General features: G+C 38.0%; 1 protein-coding gene across 1 annotated transcript in view; it reads left to right on the top strand.

The window, feature by feature from the left end:
* LOC138710041 (lipase 3-like) overlaps positions 1-13,313 on the top strand; it is a 48,092-nt gene extending 34,779 nt beyond the window's left edge. The window contains exons 7-8 of the mRNA XM_069840693.1: positions 7,014-7,156; positions 12,128-13,313. Coding sequence (XP_069696794.1) covers positions 7,014-7,156; positions 12,128-12,280 — 296 coding nt within the window. The 3' untranslated portion in view covers positions 12,281-13,313. The remainder of the gene's footprint in view (positions 1-7,013; positions 7,157-12,127) is intronic.
* Positions 13,314-16,974: the final 3,661 nt, after the last annotated feature.

Genomic DNA, 16,974 nt, shown 5'->3' with positions numbered 1-16,974 from the left:
ATGCATAGACTGAATAGAATATGAATCTATTGTCTCTTAATTTTTCCTACAAGTAAATTGACTTAACTCATAATTCGTACTTCCCCTGGTAATGCTGTAGCGACTATTCCAAGTTCAGAATCTATTAGTAACAAACTGTTTCTTCGTCTTCAAACTCATTCTTAAAAGTTACTTTTCTTCCAACCAAACACCAATAGGTAAAATACAAAACCTACCTCTGATTGAGGTTCTGGTTGATATGCACAGTCCCCAAAAAAGGAATGAGACGACTCTTGGTGATGTGAAAGTCTAAGTTATATAGCGCGGTTCACACGATATCGACGTAACCATGTACAAAGACATCTGGCAGTGCATGCGCATTTTCACCATGTTTCAAGATACACACCAGTTAAAATGTTGTCAGTTATCTGTCCATTTCTGGTACAGATCCCTGATTACGTCCTGATTTTTTATCTTTTATGAAAGTATGGAAGGAACCATGTGGCATAAAACCAAATATCTTATGATATGATAAATGTAGAGCAACGACAAAGGCCACAAGGATCACGACAAGAACCAGAACCATGATATGAACTATAAGAAAAACAACAAGAACCACGATAAGGACCACTATCCCATTACCTGGAAAGAGGCCACGTAGACCTCTTTCCTAAGCCCGCAAAGGATAAGACGAATCTAAGCAAACTGGTGGAGCGGGTTATAAGTTACATAGTCGCCTCACTGAAGTAATGTTGCCCCAAATCAGGAACGAGCAGTTCGGCTTCCACCCTGTCCGTTCCAACACACTCCGCATGATGGAGGGCATTACCTGTGGCATGAGCACAAGCGTGTCATAGCTGCAGCTTGCCTGGACATCGAGCGAGCATTCGACAAGTTTGGCATGAGGGGCTCCTGGTTAAGTTACTGAGCATGGGAATCCCGGATGGAATGGTATGCCTCATTTCAGATTACCTCCGAGGCTGTACATTCAAGACCCTAGTTTCTCCACCTCTCGTGAAAGTCGAGCAGGAGTCCCTTAGGGATCGATTATCGATTCTATACTTTTCAATATATTTATTAACTAGCCGTACCCGTGCACTCCGCTGCACCCGTTAGAAATAAATATAAAGTAATTACATAATTAAAATAGGACATTTGATCCAGTGAACATTCGTGTTTGATAGAAGGATAAATCGTTTAATATGTTACTTAATCTAAATTGCATCCAAATAATTAAAATGCGATCATTTTGGTCCAGAGACACTCATTTGGTGCAATGACAATTCCTTTAACATGTTTCTTAATTTTTATCACATGCAACCATAGTTTAATTAACATTGACATCATTTAGATTTAATGTGTATACTTTATTTTACTTGTTATATGTTTCCATTTAGTTATGGTAATAATTTCATTGTAATCCTTGTTTTCTACGTATTCAGTAAATGGCGCTTGGCCTACTATGGTTCTGAACCCTTCAAATAACTTAAATTATATTATATAATATTACATTACATTATAAATTATATTATATTATATTATATTATATCAGAAGTTACTGTAATAACATTATAGCATTATATTCATCTACTGAAACTACACTTTCCGATGGTGAAATAATAATTAATTATACAAATCGATTAATTTAGCTTCCGATATTACTTCATACAAACACAGAAACATTCTCTGTAGGCTATCTTTCATAGCTTTCGATTGTTGCTGTCCAAGGCCCCTTATAGACGAAGTCATTTGTTTTTAATTCATTACACGGTCTTAGATGGCAGTTATTTTAATTTTAAAACTCATTTATAACATTAAATATCAGTCCTATCAAAATTTTTCAAGGAATAAAACTTATCGGAAATTATTTTTAAAGAAACTTTTGTTATGTAACATTTTTCACAAAAATCTATAATAAGCGAGATATTTCGATTTATTTAATTCAGGCCCCCTTATAACCCCCCTTTAAATAATGTATTTTGAATGCCATATGGCCTAAAATCTAAGTTACAACGAACTTAATTTATATTCCAATTTTCATCGAAATCCGTTCAGCCATTATCGCGTGAAAATGTAACAAACATACAGACAGACAGACAGACATACAAACAAAAATTCCAAAAAAGCGATTTTCGATTCCAGGGTGGTTAATTATATATGTTAGAACCAATTATTTTTGGAAAATCGAAAATTACCAGAAAAATTTCGGCTACAGATTTATTATTAGTATAGATGACCTCCCGTTTCGCTATATCCACGCCAGAAATAGTCATCTTTGTATCTATGCAGACGACACTGTCCTCTTGACGATGAGAAAAACCTACAATTTAGCGTCCCGTAGTTTGCAGGCGCACACTTTTCGGACAAGCAATGCTGTGGATGAACCAAATTAAATACTTAGGGATCATTATGGACTCACATCTCACCTTCCGAGATCACATCCAATCCCTTCTTCGTAAGGCCAACGGGCTGGTAGGTTGACACTATCCCATTCTGGCGGCCTTAACTCCTGACAACCTGGGGGTATGTGTAAGGTCCTCATTCGCTCTGTCATAACCTATGGTGCAACAACATGGGGGATCGCGGCAGTGATCCATTTCCGTAAACTCCAAGTTATCCAGAACCAGGTGATTTGAATCATAACACACCTCCCCCTAGTTGCCTCGAAAGAGAAGTTCCATAATGAGCTAGATTTGTCAACCGTAGACGAGTTCATTGGTCGACTGGCTAGGAACCTTTACACTGCACCACGTATCAGTCCCAACCGCTCATATATGGCCTCAGCCGGTATGATAATAGGTTACGGCGAAGAAACCAGACACGTCCATTAGCTATTCTCTTATGATAGAAAGACAGGGAGGCAGGTGTCACTCTCAAATTTAAGTATATGAATCACTCATGACCTAATATATCTACTCGAATAAAGCAACCGCTGTGAAATGACCTTGTTCCAACTCGGGCTATAGATCTATTCGTTCCCTCTTACAGAACGATGGAGTAAAGAGCCAATTGGCTAGTCTCCTGATCTGACAGAAATCATCAAAGAGCCAATTGACTATTATCGTTTCGATGATTAAATAACTTGGGCTATAATATAATTGTCCCCAATAGTGCCCCTCTGCTGGTCGATGGAATCGTTATAAAGCAAATTGGCTAGTCTACATTCATAGAATCACAGAGTTATTTTATTTAAAAGCCAATTGGCTAGCCTCTGATATTGAGACAACTCATCCTGCATCAGGTTTTTCCATAGTTTTCCTACGGCACTAAGACAAAATGTCGGGATGAGCCTTAAAAGAAATGGGCCACGGACCTGCATTCATTCCCCCATTACCCTGGCAACGGCTGAAATTTAATAATTATTCACATCTAACTCGGGCTGTAATCTTAGCCAATTCTTTACACTTTCTATCCCCTCTTGGTTAGGTCTTTGTGCTTCTTCCCCTTTCCCCCCGTGTCTTTTAGCTAATACGTTACGTCCATTTTCGGCTTTCCCCCTCGAAATTTTCTAGAGTTCCTTCAGTGGAGCAGCGAATTCCGAAGTGAGCCAAATGTCCAACAGGCTTGGAGCTCACATATTGAGTTTTTCATAGCCCCAACTCCCTTGCAAGGACGTATTTTCACGTATCTTTAAAGTTTCTCCTTCCATTTCCCTCTCATTCTCATTCTCGTAATAGATCTTGCAACTCTATTAGGCCAATGAACTCCATTATACAGATTAAACTCAGATAAAAAATTACATAACACTTTGTACTCAGTACATTCGATATAGGCATCTATATTCATATCCCCACAAAGTAAAATTTTAACATTAAGTTTATCCAAATAATTTAATATTTGATAAATAGCATCATAAAATATTTTCATATCATCAGACGGTGATCGATACATAGTTAAAATAATCAATTTTTATATCAATTTTTATTTACTTCATATTCATATGAACTAGCACAAACCTCTATATGCTTATCATGACTAAATTTTTCTATATAAATTATTTTAAAAATTACAGACTATCTCAAGGCAGCCACTCAGATGTGAACTTGCAGTATACGATAAACCCATAGAACAAGTAATGAGTTTCAGTTACTTAGGAACAAAAATAATAAGCAATAAAAATTTAGAGGAAGAAGTAAGAGAACAGAATACTAAAGCAAATATAATATCAGCATATTTAAGAGATGTAATTTGGAAAAATAAATACATGAACATTGAAAGCAAGATCAGAATATATAAAACGTGTATAAGGCCAGTATTAACATATGCAACGGAAACTCGAGCAGAAACAAAAAAAAGCGTGCAAAAATGAAAACAGAAATGAGGACATTACGAAGTATAGCTGGCGTTACGTTATATGACAGACTGACGAACGATCGGATTAGGGAAAAATGTGGAGTGCGGGATGTGACGAAATGGATCAAGACTAGAAGAAAAGGATGGCGGAACCATGTATTAAGGGTGACGGAAAACCGACTCCCGAAAATCGCAATGAAAGGAAAGTTGGACACCGGAAGACCTTTGGGACGACCCCTAAACGGTGGAAGGAAAGTTGGACACCAACATCGGATTAAGACAACAAAGTTTGAAAATACAGGATTTATCCTAAAATACGAGGAAGAAGCAGAAGAACTTATTTTAACCTTAATTTCATCTTTAATCCATATAACAACATTACCACCTTTGTAATGTATTTCTTTTATAATAAGTACTCAAATAAAAACGATGTATTTTATAATAAAATTTGAGATACTACCGTCGCTGAACAATGTCTCAGTTATACATAAAAAATTTAATTGATTTAGTGCTGAAATACCAACAATTATTATTGATTTATTTATTTTATCATTACTTATACTTTGTATGTTTAACAGCAATAAATTTGGTTTAAATGCTACTCTACTTGGGCCTTTTTCGGCTTGAGATGTAAAAAATATCTCACACAAGTATTTCTCGGCTATATAGAGCGATCCATGCCTCTTTCAAAATTATTTTGAGAGATTTTTACTTTAAATGAAGAATAATCCTCAGAATGTCTAGAATTTAATTCTTCACATTCTACTTCAGGATAATATTCCAAGAGAGATAATGTCATCAGAACTAATATTAGGATCAATTCGATAATCATACAAAAACACTGATTTTTCCACTCCATTTATATTGGTTACTTCACTGTCCGTATAATTTCGTGTCCTTGGGATTGTAGAAGGTCCAGATGTCATTATTTGTTATATTTACGTTATTAATTATTATTAATAGTGTTATTGTAACTGTTCTTGCTTACAGTCTTTCTCTTATTTGTATACATAACAGTGCGCCATTCACTTTCCTGTGCCCTATTTTCATCACTTTGAACTTGAATAAGTTATTACTCATTTCCTCATTATTAACAGTAGGCCTACTACATGACGATTTCACTACATTGTTGTACGTAATTGCTGGAGAAGTTTCATTCAATGCATCTAATTTTGTATCGCTGTCAGTACTTTTTTCTTTAATTGAACTATTAAGTTTAATTTCGCTGCTGTGAACATTTTTGTTTCAACACACCGGTTTCTTTTGGTAGTTGTATGTTAGATTTCAAGTGAAACACTAATAGAATTCTTATCTTGCGTTAAATTATCAATTCTTGCTTTCTATTCACTAATGCTATGTCCTTTAATTGAATAACGTACTTAAAAATACGAATATCTGCCATAAGTTATTATGTCTATCACTAATTGACGATAAAGATCAAAGAATGTCTTTTCGATGCCACTGATCTCACTTCCTTCCAAACCTGGAATACTTACGTCATCACTTTTACTTTTACTTTCACAACACTATATTATTACCACTTAGCAGAGCTTTTATGAAAATGGATATTACATTTCACACAAGTTGAAACATTCACAGACTTAGTCTTGCAACGCTTACAATTATATATAGCAGGAGTGAGTACAGCACCCTCCGAATCATCGCGGCCATCTTGCGTATTTCAGATGCTTTTCTATTACATACAGCAGCGATGGGCGTTTGAGTGCATTTGCCCTCCGTGCGCACGGGGAATTCCAAGTGCGAGCGCTGTAGTGTGCCAGCAGCTGTAACAGATCTTACACAGCTTTTAAAGGAGCTAAATTTAGGACTTCAGGGAAAAGAAATTCTTAATACACAATTTAGTAATAGAATTGCAGCTTTTAAGGAGAAATTGCTGTTATGGATACGTCAAATGCAAAAGGGCGAAATATATCATTTCCCATTCTCATCTAAGAGCATAGAATTTTGAACAATGAAAATTTCGAAATGTACGCATTTATTCTATCCGGTATATTAGAGGAATTTACATCAAGGTTCCACAATTTAGATTGCCTGGAAATGGATTTGCGTATTTTTGCTACATGTTCCGATTCCAACTGATTATTGATAACGCCCCCCCCCCTTCATTATAGTGTGAATTGATTGACCTGCGATGTGATCGAGAGATGCGAGCGAAATATGATTCAAGGTCGAGTCTTATGCAGTTTTATGACGGATTCCCAAGAGGACGCTTTCCCAATCTGCATAAGCTGTGTGAGAAAGTTTTGTATTTATTTGGTTCCACTTATAGATGTGAACAGTTATTTTCTATTACGCAAATAAACAAATCTCAAACAAGAAATGATGGGCTTTTAACGGCAGTTCTTCACATAGCTTGTGCTAATATAGTTTCTCCAAATCCTGAGAAATTGAGTAATATGAATTGATGTGCAACAGACATGTTTTGTTTTGTGTTTAAGGAAGTGTTTCATTACTTTGAGTTCTTATTTAGTTTGGTAGAAAGAATAACATTTTCTTTTGAGACATACAGTGCGTACCGCAACTTGAATAAACCGGTTTTCGTGCACTCTATAAGCACACTTCTCTCGTAGTACACCGTGCAAGCACAGAGTGCATAATTCTGCCCAACCCTGACATACAGTATTACACACTCACTCAACTGCAGTCCTGTAAAATCAGTGTTTCTGTAATTCTGTTTTGCGTAGACAGCGAATGTAACATTATTTGTTCATATTTTTCAGGGCGTTTCTGTCAATACGACTACGGCTTAATTGATAATCTTATTCGCTATCACAGTATCCATCCACCCAGCTACAATATCAGTGAAGTAAAAATACCTGTTGCTCTGTTTTACGCAGATGGCGATAAATTCGGCGATGTAATAGTGAGTATAACTACTGTGTTCAGTAAGTAGGCTGTTATTTATCACATATCATTATTGAACGTTATGGAATTGGCCGGCCTAACCATTGAACAGCGTCGCATATGTTACATTTCGACACACAATTGGGCTTAGAACTATAGTAGAAACTTGTTTATACGTAATTCGGGGGAACAATTTTTGTCTATTTGCTGTGGAGATCAGAATTACGTGTAATTAAGTTGTGCGTTTTTACATTTTTCTTACTAAGAACTTGCAAAAAATGTAAACTTTAATGAAAATTTTCAACTTACATTCACAATTCTGACACTACAAGTCACCTTTCCTTTTCAATCTGATACTTCTTGTCTACAAAATTTCTTTAAACAGTACTTTATGAAAAATGTATTTTTAAAGTGTCACTAAAGAAAATAAATAGTTGAACTCAGAGAGAATTTGTTTTCGTTTTATTGCTATCAAATATTTTTCTCTCTTTTACACTCTCTGCTTTGAGAATGACATTTCCCTCTGCAAATTAATCAAACTTATTAAAACAGCTTCACTATTACTATTTTCTCCATGAAATGTTTGCATACACTGATAGCACTTAACACTTCAGAGTTGGAACTGGGATTTGAGAATCATTCATAGCACTGTCACGATTCATATTACCACCAAAGTCATCACTATTATCATTGTTTCCTTCTCCTTCTCCTACTTTTCCTCTAGTAGACTCTAGATTCCTTGATGTACACGCTTCAGAACGATTTCATTATTAATTTCCTCTCCATTATATAGCTTGGTCGCCATGAGAATAAACATTGGAATAGAAGTCAGCACCACTAGGTATAAACGCGAATTAAGTTTAAATCAGTGATGGATAACCTAATTTTTATTGCATTACTTAAATATTTTATTGCAATTTTTATTAATTTTTTTATTTGCCATTGTGATAAAATTAATAATTATTAATATTTGTATATTTCTGTTACAATTTTAAAAGAATTAGAAAAATTAAATATCAAGAAAAAAATTGATATACAGGGCCTCATAAGTAACTGATTACTCGTACGTTTCACCGACAGGGGTGATTCTAGAACATGTTGTATCGTTGCCAAAAAAAAATTTTCTGGTGTCGTACAGATGCCTCAAACTAGGAAGCTGCCTGGAGAGGGGAAGTAGTAGAGCTAACGGAGGGGGCCCACTTAGGCTCCAATACCCAGGTATAGTCATATTATCTGAAAAGTTGACCGCTTGACAATGTATTCAAAATGTACCCTACCTATGCAGCCTTCTCAACTGTTATTATAACTGAGCTGTACCGTTCTAGTCCACAGTGCACAGCAGTAGGCGGACAGTGGTAGGGGAGAAGTGCTCTATGCGCCTGCGCGAACGAGACAGCTTGCTAGTTTGAGGCATCTGTACAGCCAATCTAGTCAGAAATGTGCCTGTTAGAAAGCATTTGAAGGGTCCAGGGGAAGAACATGCTAAGTCACATTTTACTGTTTTTACAGGAGAGCAAGTTTAAAGTTTCAAGGTCCATTACATTCTATTGTCTCTGAGTTATCATTTTTCAAATATTTCTGTCTTAATCAAGTTTTTACTCTGTACAATTAAACCACTGAAATCTCTATTGCCTGAGGTATTACATGGCATCCAAAACAAAAAATTTATAAAATTGGACTTAGCACGTTTTTCCCCTGGACCCTTCATTTGTTTTTGGTATACCTGGTGTGTTGGCATCCTGTACGTTGATACATTGTTGGCGTGGAATAGACGGAGAAAACTCCGTGCAGGCGTTAGTTCTGCTAGGCCTATATAAAAGGAAAATTGCTGCCTGGTTTGAGATCGAGAACACTGTGGCTCAAATTCAGCCACAGTGAATTCGCTAACTGCAATTATTAGTAAATAATCGGGATTGTCGAAGTCAAATGCAATCAAACACAAACTCACTAGGCACTTGAGCAGTAACAGAAACTCAGAAAAAATTTATGTGCAGGGGTCTTTCATAATTAACTGATCACTCGAACACTTTACCGCCAGGGATAATTCTAGGACATGTTTATATGCTTGGCAATAAAAACAATTTCTGGTGCGTTACAGCCAATGTTGTCACAAATGTGCCGCTAGAAAGCGACACTTTTGCATACCTTGTGTTCATTTGCTGTTGGTATAGGCTACCTGGTGAGTTGGCAATTCTGTGCATCGACACATTGTTGGCATGAAATGGACAAAATGCCGCGCAGGTGTAACTCCGTTACAATGAAGAGAAATAGGTGCCTACTTTGAGCTCGGGAACATTGTGGCTCTATGAATTCGCTACCTGCTATAGAATCAAGGACTGTCGAAATGAAATGCAATTCAAATACAAAATTAATTGGTAGCTACTTGCGCAGTTATTCATACTCGTTCAGCTCTGGTTTCTTGTAAACAGTTCTCTTGTTCTAGCTTAAAATATTTCAGTCTCAAATAATTGCATACCTCTGTAAGACAGTGCGATCAGTTTTGCTTTCCGCCGGAGTGTTTTGTCTTTGGGCGAGCGCGCCACTCGTTAGCCGGTTATCCAGTTATCCGGGTCTCGGTGATGCGGGAGGGTAGAATAATAAAACAAATCAACCATACAGCAATACACAAACAAATTTACGTCGCTCGTTAGCCCGTTAGCCAGTTAGCCGGGTCTCGGTGATTAGCGTCAGGACAAAACAATAAAACAAACCCACCACACAACCATACAGAAACAAATTTAAGAGAATTAATATTTGAGGAGAAAAATTCGCTCCGGCGCCGGGGATCGAACCCGGGTCCTTGGTTCTACGTACCAAGAGCTCTGACCTCTGAGCTACGCCGAATTCAATCCACAGCACCGGATCGAATTCTCCTCCTTCAATGTTTCCCTTAATGGCCTGACTTCATGTTAGGCATATATGTTGACGTATATGTCCAATGTCAACTGCCAATATACTAGGAGCGCACTCTCAGCTGAGTGACTTATTTGGCCGGGATTCCGCAGTTAAGTGCACAGTAATCTGCACAAACATACGTACTGCTAGCTATGAGAATATTATAGATTTATTAATTTGTCAGACAGAATAATATCTGTAATATTGACAATTAATATGTGAGGAGAAAAATTCGCTCCGGCGCCGGGGATCGAGCCCGGGTCCTTGGTTCTACGTACCAAGCGCTATGACCACTGAGCTACGCCGAATTCAATCCACAACACCGGATCGAATTCTCCCCCTTCAGTGTTTCCCTTAATGGCTGAGTGCGCTCCTAGTATAATGGCAGTTGGCATTGGACATATACGTCAACATATATATGCCTAACATGGAGTCAGGCCACAAAGGAAAACATTGAAGGAGGAGAATTCGTTCCGGTGCTGTGAATTGAATTCAGCGTAGCTCAGTGGTCAGAGCGCTTGCGGTTCGTCTTGTACGCGGCATTTTTAATTTACCCTAGAGATAATAATCGCAGGCTGTTAAATCGGGGGACCGAGGAGGGCACAAATCTCTACTAATAACTCTCTCTTGTGGAAACACATTGTGAATTTCTCTAATGGAAATATGAGCATTGGCAGAGTCCTGTTGAAAAAATGCATGGTCATGCTTTCTGTCGGTTAATTCTCTGAAAACTAGGTTAGTATGGTATTCACATAAGTAACAGAATCAACTGTATTCTAAATAATAATAATAATAATAATAATAATAATAATAATAATAATAATAATAATAATAATCCTATGATTCTTTCACCACTGATGGCGCACTACATACCGACTTTGTCATCATAGAGGGAATTTCATGTACGAAGTCAGATTTATAGTACTCCAATAACGATTACTTTGAGTACAAACATAACCAGGAACCAGGCCTCGTGCGAGAAGAATATTAAATGTCTATTTGTCCATTGTACACATTTTCCAAAATCCACTCACAAAATGTGCTCTTGCGTGCGGGGTCACCTGGCTGAAGAGTATGTTCCACAGCTATTTTATACGGCTTGAAGTGCAATAATTTAGTACTGTAGCTTTTGCACAGTTTCATATGAAATTCCCACTTTTTGCATAAGAAGAGGAAGAAATTTTCTAGGAGAATTTTCTAAACGATTACGAATGTCATGTGATCTATCTTCGGTGAGAACACTACCGGTATGCTGATTTTTCTTTTTCTTCTTTTTTTTTCTTTTTTGGTTTCTTAGACTGGACACTTCCGGTTTCCTGAAATTTATTATAAAGATTATGGACTGCTTTACGATCTGGTGCATCTACACCCGGGAATCTTTCTTCGAACTTCAGGAGCTGACCGAGTTAACACGTATGAAAGGTAAATAAATACACGCTGTGCCGTAAATTCACGAGACATAATACATTTCATGTATACTGTCGAATTAAGAAGCGAACAACACAACACACACCCGGGAACAGCTGCGCTACGACTGCGACAGTCAGCAAGGTCTAGTAAGCACGCAGGCTTGCTACTCCCTCCAGTGTGCGGCAAACGAGAGGGGGGCTCGCGCATTGGAAAATCTCCACGCCGCGGAGGAAAGCATAACTGATCGCACGGTATTAATCTACGAATATGTTTAATTTTTATTTCAGTAAAATATTTATTTCTTTGTTCTTAGCTTCAGTAATTGTCCAGTCTGTATTTATCAGGTAACATGTCAGCGCTTATATTCCACTGCAATTACTATTGTAATTGTAATTCTAATTTTAATTGTATCCATTGTAATCTCCTGTTAGAGGGGAAGAAAAGGCCTGATGACCACTTGTCTACCAGGTTAAACAAATAAATACTAAATTAGGCCAAAAAGGCCAGCTTTTATGAGATTCCAGTTTACCAGCAAATAAATCTCCATCTTCTACCAGCAGTGATGTGTAAGTGGAATGAAGGGGATGTTGAAAAGAGAGGGGAAAGAATGAAATTAAAAAAAAACAGTATACTGTCTTAAAGATATAAGCCAGTATTCTAAAATCTAGTTGCTACTCTCTTTCAGGATGTCAAAAAGCTGTACAAGAAACTACCCAACGTGATCAAACTGTTCAAAGTGCCTTACAGCGGCTTCAGCCATCAAGATTTCGTCACTCACAAATATATCGCCACACTGGTCAACAAGCCGATCATAGACATCTTTGAATCTTACACCTAATTATAGGCCTATTGAACACACTAGTAGCCAGTTCTAATTCCATGCAATTTCGCATCAAATTAAACATATTTGAATAAACAAAATATTACGAATATTTTAAAAACTCGTAAAATTAGCGATTATTTATTTTCCTACTGACATTTAATTATGATAATGTGAATAATAATAATATTAATCATCATCTTCCTGATAAATCTTAGATCCTAAGACCTGTTGCAGTCTTACACTCTGAACACTTTTAACATTCAAACTTGGAACCACACCTTTCACTTGGACGGGTGAAGAAGATAATATTCATCACCAAAACATTTAACTCAATGTAATTTAGTTACTACAAGGGCTGGATACAAAGTTATGGCAACACTGCTGTTACATGACGATGGTGAGTTCGAGAGCTGCCAGCTGTGTGGACATGAACAAGGACTGTTAGATGAGTTAGTGCAGCCAGCGGCGACAGTGCTCTATCTATCTACTGCAGTGTGTAGAACGTTGACTTTCATAGGGACAGTGCGAGTGCCCTAAGATCATGTTTACAAAACTAGAGCAACATTGCTGCATCAAAATTGATGTGGCACGAGGTCGTAATGCACAAGAATGTTTTCAGGGACTGTGTGAAGCACCACCACCTTCGTCCAGCGCTCAGGAGAAAACGATGACACTTGGTGGTACAGAACCCCATCATTCTTCATGACAATGCAAGGAGTCACACCGCTGCTGCTGTGAACGACCTGTGGCGCCGCTGGCAATGGAAGATTCTGGAACAGCTACCGTAGTCACCCGATATGAGTCCATACGATTACGATCTCTTCGCCAAAGTGAAAGAACCATTGTGAGGGACCCGGTACAATACCAGAGATGAACTTATTCGTACTATAGAGCAGTCAATACGGAACATCAACAAACATAGACGCGCTGATGGTGTACGATGCCTTCCAAACATTTGGCGAAAGGTGATAAATAAGGAGGGTGACTATATTGAAGGTACGTTAATGTTGTACCCCTGTGAATAAAGCCATGTCAGAATTATCGAACTGTTGCCATTACTTTTTATCCAACCTTTTGTAGTTGCCTTAAAATGAAACATCTCAAACTTGTTAGTTTTGCTGAAAGTCCAGTAACCAACATTAGTGAACAGCCTTTCATTGTACATTACCCAAATTATAGGCCTCTACGTACAGTGAACTTCATTCTAATTCGTGTAATAAATTAATACGAGAGCGGGTAGTGTATTATAAGAATAATAGTTCCGCGCCGTAGCGTCCTAGTTTAAGATATCATGCCTGGACTCAGTTACGGAATGCGCACTGATTCGAGTCCTCATGGGGAAGGCATTTTCTCATGAAATTTGTCCACTGTATGGGACCGGTGCCCACACAGCATTGTGCTAAATTTGAGGAGCTAAGATAGATAGCGAAATCCGGTTTCCAAAACCAGCTATAACAGCTGGTGGATCATCGTGTTGACCACACATTACCCCTGTACTGGTTAAATGATCGTTCACCTCTGTTGAGGCATGTGAACGTAAGGTCAGCAGCTGGTTAATCTGTCTTGATAGGCCTACCTCATGACTTATTCGCTCCACGGATTGGATAAGAATATTATCTATCGTGTGATAGTAAGTAGTGTGGGCTTGCGTAAAAATTGAAACCCGTTTGTTATAGTCAGCGTAGTGTTTTGTGTAAATTCATGTGCTATTTTGTTACTGCAATTTTTTTAATTCCTCTGATAGTATCAAAACTGAAAAGCAAAAATAGAGTAACACAAAGTGAATCAGGAACTCTACAACAAACTCTGGAGATCGATCGATCTCTCAATGAGGATCATTTTTCGTAAAACAACCCATGTTCTCCAATGTCTCGTTTAGGAGCTACGCGACATCGAAAATCAAAGACAGGTTTTAGTGACATTTACTGTTAATTAAGAAATGAATTATTCATTTATTTTTTCAAATATCCTTGTGGATAGGTTATAAGTGTCCTGTCATTTTGCTGCCCCGTTTCAATGGAACGCTCTTCGGAACACTCCTCCCCTGCTCATGGAGGATGTACCCTTCACGATGTGAGGGGACATGTGATTCAATATAACGTCCCAACGCACTTCAACCTGGTTGTACGAACATATCTGAACAACATCTGCGGGGAGCAATGGACAGGGAGAACCGGACCTGTTGCGTGGCCAGCGTGATCACTCAACTTCACGTCCTTAATCTGATTTTTGGCACATGTGAAGTAATACACCACTCGAATTGACGCCAGAGAGGAACCGACTATGCAAGTATTGGCTGCTTTTGATCAAATTCGACACAGACTGATAACCATTTCTACGACGGCGTAATGAATGTAATCAGGTTCAGGGTAGACACTTCGAACCTTTGTAACTTGTCAGTAAACATACTTGAAAAATAATTCATTTCATAATTGTTAATGTCACTAAAACCTGTCTTTGTTTCGATGTCGCTTATTTCCTAAACGAGGCACAGCAGGACATGGGTTGTTTTACAAAAAACGATCCTCATTGCAAGATCTATCGATCCGCAGATTGTGTTGCAGAGGTCCTGAATCACTCTATATATGGGACGAGAAGTACTGTCATAAACGATTGGAGCAGTGATACAGATATAGAGGGAACATAGACTAACAGTTGTATAGACTATAGAGGTAGAGTGGATCGGGTGAAGGTGCCTCACTTTTTCTTTGATTGAAAATTTAAGATACTGATCACTTAGTTTTGAATTTCATATCGAAATGTCCAGTCTGGAAGGTATTTTCAAGCTATAAATTTGGTACAAAACAGAAAACATTAATTACCTTGTTTGTATATACAGGTTTTCTTCTTACCTGCACTGTAGGCATCTTTCCCCGATAGTCGGGTAACATGGCAAAAACAATTAACACAGTTACTGATGTATGCATTTTACCTGAACTTGGTTTGATATATGTATATAACAAAAATGACTTAATCTGAAGCTCATTGACATTTTCTCACTCATTTACTTAGCAATACAGTCATTGCACATATTTTATTGCCGTGTGCAAGACTCTAGAAATCACTTCTTGCACACAATGAATTCAATCCAGTGCATCATTCTTTCTTAGGCGGCGTTTAAAGGTACTGTAAAGAATCCTGTATTTGCAATGCTCTAAAACAGTTCATATCCCCGGTTCTACTATGTTCCATCGCTAGTTGAACACTGTCCTCAATCCACTGACTTCTATCAGAGGACCTTACGTAATGTTTACGCAATCCCTGCAAAAAAATAATAATAAAACCCTTGCAACAATTTGCCATCTTAACACGAAAAAATTGAGCAGCTTCCCCAAGTATCGGGATAAGATGCCGAGTGCTGTGACGCAACCTAAGATGGTGGAAGAAGGTCATTTGTTATTAACAATACAAACTTTGGAACTTTTACTACAATATTCATTACAAATGTTTGACAGTTATTACGAATTGAACGATGTATTAAAATTGTAACATACTTTTGCAATTATTTTATAGCAGAAAAATAACTGTTTTGTCGCTTTTCTTCTTTTTACAACAAGAACACTTGACAAAATGAGTTAGCTTTCACTTTACAGATATTCAACTGTCTCAGTGATCATGAAGACATGCGCGTCACGTTCTTTCTTGGAAGAATGTGAAACTACAAAGAAATAAGCATCTTCCCCCGATAGTCATATCCCCCCCCCGATTCACTCTAAGTGGTCAATGTTTTACTTCGGAGTTCAACGAGTCCCACTCCTCCATTCACAGTCACATAGCTCACTCGCGAAGATCTCCCCTGGTCTACACCAACATAAAATTTACATGCCAACGTTTTGCAGGTCTATCCACAGATCTTCGGTTAGTTGGGTGTGTAATTATAAACACTTTTGGGGTTCTACTTGAGCTCATTCTTGCAAGATGGTGTGTACAGTGTTCCTTTTTATAACCCATTTAGTACATCCTACTGTTCTGAGCATGAATCACAGCTCACAAGTTATTCTGGGCGTTCCCGAATTGCATGCGAGATCGGTGCAGGTCGAAAAAATAAACATTGAAATGCATGCGGGGATTTTTCAACGCACGTTTGAATTGCACGCTGGCGTGCCATTGGACGTCTCGTAGGAGTCGAGTCTGAAACAGGCTATCAAACGCATAGGTACTGTTGGTTCATAAGCATGTCAACTACTTCGCTTCCAGTGGTGTCTTGAATCTTGCTACAGAACAGTGTGAGTGAAACAATGTACGAGGGTGCTTCGAAAGTAGAGTAACAAAGCTCTGATGAACAAACTTTATTTCACAGGCAGACATACTGATACACAGTGGTAGAGCACTGGTACGCTCTACTTTTCAACAGTCACCATGCTCTTGTCCATATACTTATTCCCACGGTAGACCAAGGCATCGATGCCGGCATAGAGGAAATCTGCGTCAATTCCCTAAAGCCACGTCATGACGGCTTGCCAAACGGCCGTATCGATGTTGAACCACTTGCAACGAGCTAGAAGTAAGAATATATATAGTGGCGATCGCGCCGCCATCTTTTAAACTTTTGAACCTATATCCGCCATGTACTAACTGGTCAACAAGTGGGTGTGGTTCCTATAGATAACACGGAAAGTGACTGTATAGAATAGTTGCATTTTGTAAATATTATTTTATATCGCATTACCCCGTATGTTCCAATTTACTAACATTTCTTTAGTTTAACA

The sequence above is a fragment of the Periplaneta americana genome, chromosome 12, assembly GCF_040183065.1.
Source record: "Periplaneta americana isolate PAMFEO1 chromosome 12, P.americana_PAMFEO1_priV1, whole genome shotgun sequence".
In the NCBI taxonomy this organism is placed as follows: Eukaryota; Metazoa; Arthropoda; class Insecta; order Blattodea; family Blattidae; genus Periplaneta; species Periplaneta americana.
Note: the sequence above shows the minus strand (reverse complement) of the source record. Positions and strands in the feature narration are given on the sequence as shown.